Here is a 13,131-nt window from a genome sequence, read left to right as displayed (position 1 = left end):
TCGGTCACAAATACTACACGGTGGACCACACACAGCTGATTCCACTGTTGGGAACACAGGCTTAGGGGGCCATGGGCAAGGTCACCTGGGCCTCCAAGACAGCCAGTCCTCCGGGACGTCCACCCAAAGGGGCCACAGGCAGAGTCCCTCTCAGCCCGTCCTCTGGAGTGTCCCCCCCAAGAGCAGGAGACTCGGCAGGCGCCCCCTGCCAACAGGGCCTGGAACCTCTGACCCGTTTCAGACCCAGCACGGGGGTAACAAAGCTGACATGAAAACGAATTAGAATGCCCACAACTTTCAGATTGTTACGGTCCTAAGAAATATAAAGGACTGGGAAAGAATGATTCACAAATAAGAAAATGCATCATGTCCCACACGCCTGTGCAGCCTGGTAATCTGCACCAGTGTGTCAGGACCAAGCACAGCCGCTGCCTGCTGACGTCAAGGCCGTGCGGCCAGCCCACCTCCAACACAAATGACAACAAACACCTTCTAGACCAAAAACGTAGCACCTCTAACAGAAACAGGACTGCCCACTACCGCTTCCTAGCCTGGTACTCCAGGAGGATGTGGCATGGAACCCAGGTGGACAACACACAAGATCGAGCTGGGTGGGTCTCGGGAACCCGGGGGAGGGCTTCTTGCGCATGCAGCACTCGCCATGACTTCGGCCCCCTAGATGCCCTGGAATGCGCCCCTAGCACACGCAAGAACAGGGCTGTTCCTTCTTTCCCTTGCCTTTTTTTTTTTTTTTTTTTTTTTGCCACACAAGGTGATTAAAACAAGTTTCTTTGTGTAATTCTTCCATAGTATTTGGTGTTCAATTGGGATGCTATACTTACAGGGTAAATTAGCTTCAAGTTCTGCAACCTCTGTAGAAACAAAGAGATTATTGTTAATATTAGTCAATTACTCCATATAAAGTCACTAGCTCTAATTTAGCAATTTCCTCTAGACCACAGAAGAAAGAAAATAAACTTTAAACTGCAACTTGGTCTACATTTTAAACACTTAGCCAATTTAGTAGACTTCACGCATAAAAAGTGACTTACAGAAAGCCAGCCAATCCAGGCAAAGGTCCTCGAGTGTTCCCTTCCACGTCACCACAATCATCATGTCAACACAGAAACTACTCATAGGTAAGGTCTTCTCATGCCACCGGCATCCCAGGTGAGCGCTCGTTCAAAGCCCAGTTACTGCCCTTCCCACGCACCTGCCACAGCACTGGAGGACGGCACACGCACTTGGAGCCCTGCACTCACGTGGGAGCCCAGATGAAGCTCCTGGCTTCTGGTTTTGGCCTGGTGCAGTCCAGATACTGCAGCCATGTGGGGAGCGAATCAGTGAATGGGAAATCTGTTTCTATCTCTTGCTTTCTCTTTGTAACTCTGACTTTTGAATAAGTAAACCTTTTTTTTCTTAAATAAAATATTTCAGAATAAATTTAACCAATTTAACACTGAAAATTAAAAAACACTGATTATAAAAAATTGAAGATGACACAAATAAACACAAAGAAACCCTGTATTCTTCAGGGACTAGAAGAATTAATGTTATGATGCCCACACCACACAAAGTGATGTATAGATTCAATGCAATGTCTTTCAGAATTCCAATGCCAGTTTCACAAAATGAAATGTGTCCGACACCACAAATGATCCGATGAGCCAGAGCCTCGAGAATGGACCTGGAGTCGCACACTGGTTTCAATCACAGTAATTGAAAATAGGATGATATGGACATACAAACAGGCACGCAGACCAATGAAACAGAATAGAAAGGCCAGAAATCAATCCAAATGTTATCAATGAGATGTGGAGACGCCATGGGGGAAGCAGCAGCCTCAGAGGATGAACTGGGCAAGGTGAACACCCGCACAGCATAAAGCAGATCTGACACCGTATCTACAACCAAGTCCAAATGGACTTGACACTAAAACATAAATCCTGAAACTAAAACTTCTGAGGAAAGTATAGGGAATACATTGCCTGACAGATATCGGTTTCGTTTGTTTGTTTTTGGATATCATACAAAAGCTCAGGGAGCAAAAGCAAAACTAAACAAGTGAGCTAACCAGTTCCTGCACAACAGCAGAGGTAATCAACAAAATGAAAAAGGCTGCCAGCTGCTTGGGAGAAAATGTTGATAAGTCATTATCTGGTAAGGTGTTACGATCTAAACAGTTAAAAAGCAAAACACAAATAACAAGAATAAAAGAGGAGCGACAACAGGACCTTTCTTCAAAGACGACATAAAAATGACCACCAGGCGTATGAAAATGTGCTCAACATCAGGAGGCATCAAGAAGGCAAGTCAGGAGCCCGACGAGCCACGACCTCACAGTACTTGGGCCAGAGCAGGGGGACCTGGGGCTCAAGGCTGGGCCAGGGAGGGCAGCAACGAGGCTGACCGCCTCTCCTGCAGGGGGACTGGAGAGCCCCTCACACACAGTAGGGACTCAGTTGCGGATTGGACGTTTCACAACAGCCTTGTTGAGAGACAACTGATACAGGACAGGCCCGTCTTCCAGGACCTGCCCTTAAGCACCGATGCCCCAGGCCATCTGCCTTGGCCCACTTACACCAGACATCTGGCAGACCCAGCCTCTTAAGGCCCTTGGCCTTCTGGCCCTGCTACAACAAAGCCTATCTTTACCTGGGTGGCTTTTTCTTTTTCCATTCTTTTTTTCAATATTTACTTTTACTTAAGGGCCGATATACAGAGAGTAGACAATATACAGAGAAGAGACTATATACAGAGAGGAGAGACAGAGAGAAAAAGATCTTCCATCTGCTGGTTCACTCCCAAAGACTACAACAGCCAGAGCTGAGCTGATCCGAAGCCAGCAGCCAGGAGCTTCTTTCAGGTCTCCCACATGGGTGCAGGGTCCCAGGCTTTGAAGCATCCTTTACTGCTTTCCCAGCAGGGAGCTGGATGGGAAGTGGATGGGAAGTGGAGCATCCAGGACCTGAACACCTCCCTCTGCCAAGGATACCAGCCGCACCAGTAAAGGAACAGAATCTACAGATATCCGCTGCTAAGTCGTGCACACATCTCCTGCTGAGCAGCCCAGCATTTCTGGGAGGCGCTGGCATCTTGCACAACTCCACAGCTGCAAAACTTCCTGCTGAGGAATGAAACTCTTCCTTTCCAACTAAAGTTCAAACCGCAGGGCCCCCTGCAAGCACGACTACCCTGAAACAGCAGAGCCCGCCGTGCCCCCACTCGGCACACACTCCCCACATTCCACTTGGGCTGCACACAGCAGGGCTCGCTGCTGCTTCCCAACCTCCTGTCACTTCCTCATGGGTGGGACCGTGCAGCCTGCCCCTGCCCCTGCTCAGTCCCTGGCACTGGGCGGGGCAAATGCTGTGCTTGGGTAACAGGGTGAGGGCTCAGGCTGTGAACTCCTGTGGGGCTGGAGCCATTACACCCACGGGCGAATCTGCAGAGAACCCCTGCCTTGGATGTCAAAGTCCTAAGCCCCCTAGTGAGCTGATACCTGCAGCTGGGGCTTCAGGAGATGCTAACACAAAATTAATTCACAATCCAAGCTGCGGCTGGCTATAAGATAACCGTCAGATCAGATGAGGTGAGGCGGGCAGGGCTAACCAGAGAAAACAGTGCTAGGCCCTCTCTCCCTAACAGGACACAGTGCAGAGGCAGCCAGCCGTGAGCCAGAGAGCCTCACCCACCCAGGAGCCAGATCTGCCAGTGCCCTCTGCGAACTTGGTCCTGGCCTTCCAGCCTGCGGAACCATGAGAAACCAATGCCTGAGACCAACTGGCCTGCAGGCCAGTCACAGAAGCCAGCCCTAGCCCTAGCCCCATCAGACAACTCCAGGCAGAATGGCCAGGACCTTCTGCCCGGGTGGCAACCCAGCAACTTCCCACAAGGCCTGGCTGCTTCCTCCCATGTGACCCTGGCCTCCAGAGATGTTCCTGCAGGCCAGAACTAAACCAACACCACTCTTGCCCTGTGTCAGGCATTCAAACTCAGTCGCACCTCTTTTGCACTCCTGCAGCCCCTCATCTAGGACATATGTGGGTCACAGGACATCATCAGTCCCTCCAGAAAGCGGGGAGACACGCCATTCCCTCCGCACTCCCAAGGCTCCCAGCCCCACACTCTGAGGAGCGCGGCTGTAGCCCTGCAGCAGAGCGCAGCAGCACCGAGCAGGAACCCCAGCGCCCGTGCCGCCTGTTTCCAGCAGAGGCCACCCGACTGCTCACCCATGGCATGCACAAGTCCTCCCTGCCCTGCTGGGCCATCAGGGCACACGAAGGAGCTGCCGAGCCTTCCAGGCCCACCTCACTGGCACTGAGCCTCAGCCAAAGCAGGTAAAGGCCAGTCCGTGGCTAACTGCTCACCCCCATGTCAGTCACTGCTATAGCCCCCAACCCAGGGTGGACTGACTAACTTAAAAGGCAGAGTTACAAGGTGACAGTGAGTGAGTAAGTGAAAGAAAACCTCTCCCATCCGCCAGCTCTCTCCCTAAATGGCCGCAATCACTGGAGCTGGGCTGGTCTCAACAATAGGGGCTTCCTCCAGGCCTCTCAAGGACTTGGGCCATCTTCTACTACTTTCCTAGGCCATAAGCAAGAAGCTGGATGGGAAGTGAGGCAGCCGGGACTCGAAGTGGCACCCACATGGGGTATGGGCACTACAGACAGCAGTTTTATCCACTATGCCACAGAGCCGGTCCTGCTGGAGTTTTTAAACCCATTTTACAGCACATTACTCCCCCAGCCTCACATTGTCGAGTGCTGCAATGAAGCCAGGGCCAGCACTGGCCACTCGCCAGCGTCCTGGGCGAAGGCAGCAGGAAAAAGCAGCTCTGGGGAACAGGTGGCTCTCCCAGCACGGGCCTGGGGGTATACGACAAGCATGTTACAAAGCAACGAAAGGCCCACAAAGAACAGGATTGCCTCTCGGAACCAGCAGCCCACTTGGAGGGAACACTGGAAGTCTGGTGGGCGGGTGGCCCAGCCCCTCCCCGAGGAGCGAGCCCAGAGCATGGAGGGCACACACAACACCCGTCCCCTCCAGCCAAAGCCAGAGAAGGTTGTCAGGAGTCACCTGGGCCACAGGTGACATTCCCTGACCCCAGAGCTGACCGTGAACAAGCTCCACCCCAAATCTGAACATGAACAAGGACCCTGTCAGCCCAGCAGTCCCAAGAGGCCTCCCAGGGCCCCTGACAATGCACTGGTGTTAAAAGGAACAAGTGAGAGATCATGGGGACAAGTGTACATTCAGCCGGCACAGGAAAAAGTGCTAACCTTGGACAGCCAGCCAGCAGTGAATTCTGCCCAGCAGGGTGTTCCTAGGGGTGGGGAGCACCACTGGACTCTGACCTTGACGGGCTCAGGCCAGACACACACCCACCAGTCACACAGACAGCTCTGGCAAGGACTGCCCGGCCAGGCCTCCAGGAAACACACAGACCCAACACCCTGCTTCCTCAGTGACCCGCATGTTCCGAGAACTGCTTCTCCCAGCACCCACCCAGTTCTGGCCCGGAAGGCACCCTAGGGAACACTAGCATGCCCACTCCAGAGCAGCCCTGGAGCTTCTGGGAGCCTGAGGTCAAACAGGGAGAGATGACACCAGCCTCCTGTCACCCTTCAGACTTGGGCCCACTATTCCAAGAAAAATAAGACCCCCTGTGCAGTGGCTCTGTCGCACAGCCAAAGCCCACATCGCAGGCCAGTAAGGCACCACACCAGCCAACCCTGGCCTGTCAGTGTTGGTGGTCTGCCCTGCAGGCTCTACTCTGGAGAGCCCTGGTGTGGGTATCGCCCACTGTGATGCAGCACAGGGACCGTCTCGGCGCCAGCAGGCCCTTCCTGACCTCTGACCCCAGCCCGCTGCACGCTGACAGACACATATAGGAAGGTTTGGCCAGTGTGCAAGCTCTACAGCTGCTTGGCACAGCTCTACCCCCTCCACCAGGGTCGTCTCAAGGATGCTCTGTAATAACTGCCCTGCACGACCACCTCTGTCCCCAACCAGAAACCCAGCCATGGCACTAAGTCCCCACAGACTTTTCTACAACACGCTGATCCTCGCACCAGCCCAGGAGAGCAACGCCAATGGCAGCGATCCTGCTGGCCTTAAAAGCTCCACAAAGAGTTCGCAGGGAGAGGAAGACCCCAGAGCACTCCCTGGGCCGCCCAGCCAGTTCTGTGGCATTCTCCCTCCACAGCACCACTGCCACCAGCACAATCCACAGGCGCTGCAGGCCACAGCAGCCAGCGGCAAGGCAACAAGACTCCCAAGGGCAAGCCGCACAGCAAACACGCTCAGAGCAGCCCAGGCAACCACAGCTGCCAGAGCACAGCCCGCCCCAGTCCACCTACCTCCCTAAAGCCCACTCACCACTCAGCCAGTCCAGTCCAGTCCAGGCGACCATGGCCATCAGCGCACAGCCCCACCCTTGCCCACCCTACCTCCCCCCCGCCCCTGCCAAGCCCATATACCACTTACCACTTAGCAAGCCCAGCAAAGAAGGTTACAAGAGGGGTGGCCACCAAGTCTAGTACTGATACCTGTAAGTGCGTTGGGCCCTAGAGCCTTCCTGAGTCCCAGAGCCCAGGGAAGAGGGGAAGAGCAACCCCCCAGGGTTGGTCCTGTGTCTCCGCTGACAGCTCTTGCCTGCTCAGAGAACCACTGTTGGACTGCCAACCCAGTCCGGCATCCGCCTCAGAGCTGGGCAGGTCGTCCTGAAGAGACTCGGGGATCCCTGAGCTGTCAGGTCCTAGGGTCACTCCCAGCAGGACCCTGTCGAGAGCTCAGAGCCCTTATGACATTGCTCACCCAGGACTTGCGGTCCCACCGGCACACAGCTGAGGCCTGGGTAGGCTTCCTGACCTCTCTGCGGCTGCAGGATGAATGCCCACCTGGCATGGCTCAGCGAGTCCACAAGGATGACCCTACCAGGACCTGCTGTGGTTAAATGTGCACCTCAGGTGTGGTGGTGCTCACAGGCGGGCGGGCCCCCACAGGGGCTCTGTCCTCAGCCAGGGCTGGAGATCCCATGGGCGGGCTTCTGGGCCCTGCCGTCTCACACACCATGAGGCTGTTGCCCCCTCTGGAGGACGCAGACACAGAGCACATCTTGAAGGTGCGGACAGTCGCCACCACACATGCCATCCTGGTGACTTAGGCTACTGCAGCCTTGAGAACTATGATAAATACGCCCTTCCACAAATGGACTAAGACATTGCCAGGAAAGGGCCTGGTCTGGGGTGGCCAGTGCACCAAAGCTTCCTAGCCATGGCCAGGATGGGGTCAAGAGGATGCGCCAATCTAGCCGTCAGCATGCCCCTGCTCTTCCCCGGCTGTTCTGACCTCACCGTGGCTCCAGACTAACACCACCAAGCCCCTTAGCCCACAGGCTCCAGATGCCTCCACAGCCAGAAGCCCTGAAGCCAGGATCTGAGGAGACTCGAGGCCCACGAGGCCAAGTGCCCCCGGTCCTCACCAGGTGAACCTCCAGTGCTGTAGCAACCCGAGCACAATCTAGAGTTGTACTCCACAGGGAGGAGTAGGAGGTTCAAAACAGAACCAAGAACCGTTCTTACTCCATCCTATGTCTGCACAAACCCAGCGAGTATCCGTGTCTGGGAAGTCCACTGTCTCCACCCCATGCCAGTCTCCCGCCCTGAGGGTGAACCGCGTGTCATCGCTCACCGTGAGGCAGTTCTGACACAGTGCTCAGACCCTCTTGCCCTCAGGTATGGGAAATGTAAACACCTGTCAGAAGTGTCCAAGCTGTGAGCAGCTCCAGGGCAGCCTTGTCTCCTCATGAACCTGAAACACTTCCTGTGCTCGGACGTGCTGTACAAACTAACTCAATAATGGATGCAGAACTCTTCCTCACTCACTCACTCACACCCCGTCAAGCACTGCAAACTTCTCAACAGTCTCCACAGACAGTCTTCCTTTCCCAGCCAGGACGGTGCAGACGGCTTCAGCCACAGGATACCACTCCTTGTTGTGACCGAGTCTGCGAGGACTCACTCCGCCAGGGGCTTGCCGTAGGCTCCCCACAGACGCCCCAGCACCTCCCTCCACTTCTCAGACCAGAAGCCCCATGCTGTGCGGAGGGAAGTGGGAAGGACCAGGGCGGCGCCAAGACGAGCCGTGCACCTGCATGGCACCTGCCCGACAAGATATCTCAGGTCTGTCGTGCCATCTCCTTGAAACTTCCACAAGGTCCTGATTCTATAAGCGACAATAAGCACATTATACTTCAAAATCTTTTTCAACAGGCATTGCTATTCAGCAACAGTCTGCAGTATGTTCCAAGAGAGCTTCTGGTAAATTCCATTTGCCCCCAGGGACAGCACTTACCTTTCACAAGCAGCTTGTCTCTCACTGAAACCCTCCGGGTGGAGTCCGGGGCGCTGGCTGCCGTCCGGGACCCCTTGAGACCGTCGTCCCGCTTCAGTTTGCTGGCCAGGGTGAGCATCCCTGCCACCTTCGCCCTGAAAGAGGACATGGGTCGGCAAGGAGCGCCACACAGCGACCGGGCACCACAGAAAACGCAGCCTGTGCCCATGCTGATGTGCTGACAAGTTCTGCACACACCAAGGCTGGCCCTTCCATGAAGGCTCTGAGTAACCCTCCTGCCAGGGCCTAGCTCTACCCTAGGCCTGAAGCAAAACTGTAAAAAGGCAGAGTTGAGAAATGAACACACGCTGCACCACCATTGTGCCGAGCCCACAGTCAGGGAGCCTCCCCAGGGACTGCACAGGGCCCCGTGCCCCCACTGTGCCAAGCCCACAGTCAGGGAGCCTCCCCAGGGACTGCACAGGGCCCCGTGCCCCCACTGTGCCGAACCCACAGTCAGGGGGCCTCCCCAGGGACTGCACAGGGCCCCGTGCCCCCACTGTGCCAAGCCCACAGTCAGGGGGCCTCCTCAGGGACTGCACAGGGTCTCGTGCCCCCACTGTGCCAAGCCCACAGTCAGGCAGCCTCCCCAGGGACTGCACAGGGCCCCGTGCCCCCACTGTGCCAAGCCCACAGTCAGGGAGCCTCCCCAGGGACTGCACAGGGCCCCATGCCCCCACTGTGCCAAGCCCACAGTCAGGCAGCCTCCCCAGGGACTGCACAGGGCCCCGTGCCCCCTCTGTGCCAAGCCCACAGTCAGGCAGCCTCCTCAGGGATTGCACAGGGTCCCGTGCCCCCACTGTGCCGAACCCAGAGTCAGGCAGCCTCCTCAGGGACTGCACAGGGCCCCGTGCCCCCACTGTGCCGAACCCACAGTCAGGCAGCCTCCCCAGGGACTGCACAGGGTCCCGTGCCCCCTCTGTGCCAAGCCCACAGTCAGGGGGCCTCCCCAGGGACTGCACAGGGCCCCGTGCCCCCACTGTGCCGAACCCAGAGTCAGGCAGCCTCCTCAGGGACTGCACAGGGCCCCGTGCCCCCACTGTGCCAAGCCCACAGTCAGGCAGCCTCCCCAGGGACTGCACAGGGTCCCGTGCCCCCTCTGTGCCAAGCCCACAGTCAGGGAGCCTCCTCAGGGACTGCACAGGGTCCCGTGCCCCCACTGTGCCGAACCCACAGTCAGGGAGCCTCCCCAGGGACTGCACAGGGTCCCGTGCCCCCTCTGTGCCAAGCCCACAGTCAGGCAGCCTCCCCAGGGACCGCACAGGGCCCCATGCCCCCACTGTGCCAAGCCCACAGTCAGGGGGCCTCCCCAGGGACTGCACAGGGCCCCGTGCCCCCTCTGTGCCAAGCCCACAGTCAGGCAGCCTCCCCAGAGACTGCACAGGGCCCCGTGCCCCCTCTGTGCCAAGCCCACAGTCAGGGGGCCTCCCCAGGGACTGCACAGGGCCCGTGCACTGGCACGCCCGCTAGTACATCCACACCTCCGGGCTGAGCCTAGAGGATGAGGGGCACCCCGAGGTTGTGCCCTCCTCACTGAGGAAAGCTGGAGACACTGTAGCTTGTTGAATGTAGCTACATCTCTTATTTACATTGTAGCTCACTGAACAGAGTTACATTTCTTGGTACCAGCCACATCAAGAGGAAGTCACAATGAACACCCCAAACTAGATTCTCTTCTCAGGGGAACCCAGAGAAAGCAACGCCTTCAAGCTTCTCTTTACTGACCTCTAAGCTCACAATAAAACTGAGAAAGTCCACACACTCCGCACGCATGTAGAGCTTTCCCGCCACCCCATGCCCAGCAGAGGCCACGTTCTCTGGACCCAGCCGCCCTGGCACGGCTACAGCCGGAGAGGACTCCACAAACTTCTTTTCATTAAAGACAATTGATGCACATTTCAGTGAAAAGTCTGCCTTAGGTCCAGAACTACTCTGAAGTAACAATACTAAAAGTCCAATACAAGAATCAAGCCTCTCCTCATTAGTATTTCAGACACCTGTGACCCAGATCTTTGCGAGTCCCTCAGAGCCATCCAAGGCACTGCCACCTGTATCAGGCAGTGGCTCTCTGAGGGCCAGGGCCTTGCCCTGCCTAGAACACTCACAGTCCCCTGCAGCACCCCGCCAGGCGTGGGAGCGTGCTGCTGAGCTGTGGCGGACCTGCACACACCCCCGCAGGGCAGTCCCTGCAGCCCTGCCTTTCCAACCCAGCAGCCCCGTTACTGGGCCAAGCAGCCTGGAGGAGCGCCCAGGTAGCTAGGCGGCTGCTACCCACACACAAAGCCCGAACGCAACGCCTGGCTCCTGACCTGGGCCCGGGCTGGCCTGGCTGCTGCAGGTGCAAGCTTCCCAGCTCCAGCCCTCCTCTCTGCCTTCCCAGTGAATCATAAAGCAAAGGCAGCAGCACTGATCCAAACGCAGGCGCACCTTCCCACCCTGCGCTCAGCGCCCCTGGAGCCCTCTGCCCGGGAGGACTCCCACCGCGCTGCCCGTGTGCACCGGGACAGGGGGCCTCAAGGCGGCTTGTCCAAGCAGCGCTCCCGCAGTGGGGTCCTGGCTTCAGGACTGGGCAATGTCACACTTCACACACGCAGCTTAGAACAGCTCGGATCATAACTCAGTAAAGCTCACCCAGCTCCAGTGTCTTCAGCCTCAGCCTACCATGCCACCTCCCCAAGCAGACCTCCACGTGGCACACGGTCACCGTGTCACCTCCCAGGGAGGGACCCTCGGGCAGCAGCCACCTTCCCGCCTCAGCGCCCTGCGATGCTCTTAGCAGGTGCTGCCTGACGGCCGCAGCCGGACGGCCGTGCTGCTGTGTCCCGCGCCCGGACCAGCACCTCCCCGCATCACGGCAGGCCCGGCCAAGGATGCGCCCACTGCATCGGCCGCTGCGCAGGCGGGCACCGAGGCGGGCACCGAGGCGGGCAGGCCCCCAGCAGGCCTGCACGTGCCCAGCGCCCCCCAGCCCCGGCCCACCCTGGCGCTGCTGCTGAGGGCCTCGCACCCCTGCCGGCCGACACCGCCCGGGCTCCAGGGAGCTGGCGGCCCTCGCTCCTTATCTCCCCGCTTCTGAGAAATCACGATCGCACCAGCCGCGGCCGCTCTGGACGCAGGCGCTGGCAAGAGGCCGGCTGACCCACACCCGCTTCAGACACCTCGGCCCTTCGGCCTCATCGCCGGCAGCTCCGCTCCCCCGGTGCAGGCGGCCAGGCTGGCCCTGCTCCGGCGGGGTCCCCTCGGCGGGTCGGGCCCACACACCCGGCCTCGGGCCGCCCCCGCGCCCCGCAGCAGCCCCGGCTCAGCAGCTCCGCCCCTCGGGGCTCCCGGGGCCCCCACCCGCCTCCCCCTCCGCACCCCAAGGCCTCAGCCTCCCTGCTCCGGGACGCCGGTGTCCCGAGCCCCGCTCCCGCGCCGCGCCCAAGACCCCGCCGCCGCGCCCCGGCCTGGGCCTCGGGACGTCCTCCGCCTCTCACCTGGGCCCCCGGAGACAGGCGAGGCGCGCCCGGCGCCCAACACCATGCCCGGCCCGAGCGGCGGCGGCGGCGGCGGCGAGACGCGGCCCCTCAGGGCTCCTCGCGGCCCTCAGGCCTCCTCGCGGCCCTCACGGCCCTCACGGCCCTCACACTCCCTCACGGCCCTCACGGCCCCTCACGGTTCCTCACGGCCCTCAGGCCCGCGCCGGCTCCGGGCGGGCGGCGGGACCGGAAGTGGCGGGGCGGACACTCGATCTTCCCCCGGCAGCGGCCGCGAGGACAGCGGGCGCTTTAAAAAAAAAAAAAAATCAACGAGGCCGAGAACTTTATTGGGAGCTCGATTCGAGAACAGCGGGAGGAAGAGCGCGGTGAGAACCTCGCTGATTGGTAGAGCGCGCGGCTGGGGGTGGGGACATGTGGCTGTGGCCCTAGCTGATTGGCTACCGGCGGCCGGGGGCGGGGCTTCCCGGCCAGGCCCTGACCCGGTGGGAGGCCCGGGGGTCGCCCACGGCTCGCGTCGCCTGGTCCCGGGCCGGGGTCGGGGACAACGGGAGGGACGCCCGGGAGCGGCTGGACGGCTGGGCAGGAGGGGATTGGCCGTGTCAGCTTCTCCTTCTACAGGCTTTAGCTGCGTGAGCTGCACGGAGGGCAGGCGCTGCGACCCCTAGTTTGAGGGTGCCCCCTTCTTGTTGGTGCCCCACGTGTGTGACTTTCCCTGAGTCAGCCTGGCACCCGCCCACACCTGCCGACAGAGCCCTGGCGACAGCAGATAAGAGCCTGAAGCGAGGCTGGCGAGGGCGGAGGCACCCCTGGAATGCAGGGAGCAGGCCTGCACCGCTGGGCCGCTGGCAGCTTGGGTGGGACGTGCACCTGCCTGCCGCTTCCGGCCTCCCCTGGCTCGCTCTCAGAGCTGCCTCCTAAAGCCGGGGCTCTGTTACCCCACCTTGTCCGGTGAGGTACCGAGGCATGCCGTGTGGCACGAGTGGGACTTGAACCCTGCAGCCTGGCACCGGGATTGGCTCTCAGCGGGCACAGTCCCAACCTGCCCTGGCTCTCACCCAGATTTAGAAGGTCGAGGCCCAGAGGGCTGTCCCCCAGCTGCCCCTGTGGAGCTGGGGTCCTGCCTGACATTCCGGGGCGCTGGCGGCTGGAGGAGGCTGCCCCAGCCCATCTGACTCACGTTCTAGAGCGACTGGCCAGACTGCAGGGACAAGCCTCCCAGAGGACAGCAGGGTGGGGGCACGGGGCATGTCCACCA

The 13,131-nt window shown here is 59.3% G+C and overlaps 1 protein-coding gene across 4 annotated transcripts in view; it reads right to left on the bottom strand.

Moving 5' to 3' along the window:
- Positions 1-12,032, bottom strand: part of UBE2F (ubiquitin conjugating enzyme E2 F (putative)) — a 40,418-nt gene extending 28,386 nt beyond the window's left edge. For 2 of the 4 annotated variants that reach the window (XM_058665192.1, XM_058665194.1), the window contains exons 1-3: positions 11,874-12,032; positions 8,359-8,492; positions 843-872 (exon numbers count right to left, since the gene is read on the bottom strand). In XM_058665192.1, coding sequence (XP_058521175.1) covers positions 843-872; positions 8,359-8,476 — 148 coding nt within the window. In that variant the 5' untranslated portion in view covers positions 8,477-8,492; positions 11,874-12,032. The remainder of the gene's footprint in view (positions 1-842; positions 873-8,358; positions 8,493-11,873) is intronic. The other 2 variants (XM_058665193.1, XM_058665195.1) reach the window with 1 other exon arrangement.
- Between the last annotated feature and the right edge of the window lie 1,099 nt (positions 12,033-13,131).

The sequence above is a fragment of the Ochotona princeps genome, chromosome 5 (genome assembly GCF_030435755.1).
Source record: "Ochotona princeps isolate mOchPri1 chromosome 5, mOchPri1.hap1, whole genome shotgun sequence".
Lineage (NCBI taxonomy): Eukaryota > Metazoa > Chordata > Mammalia > Lagomorpha > Ochotonidae > Ochotona > Ochotona princeps.
The sequence above is the reverse complement of the archived record's forward strand: the minus strand, read 5'-3'. Positions and strand labels throughout refer to the sequence as shown.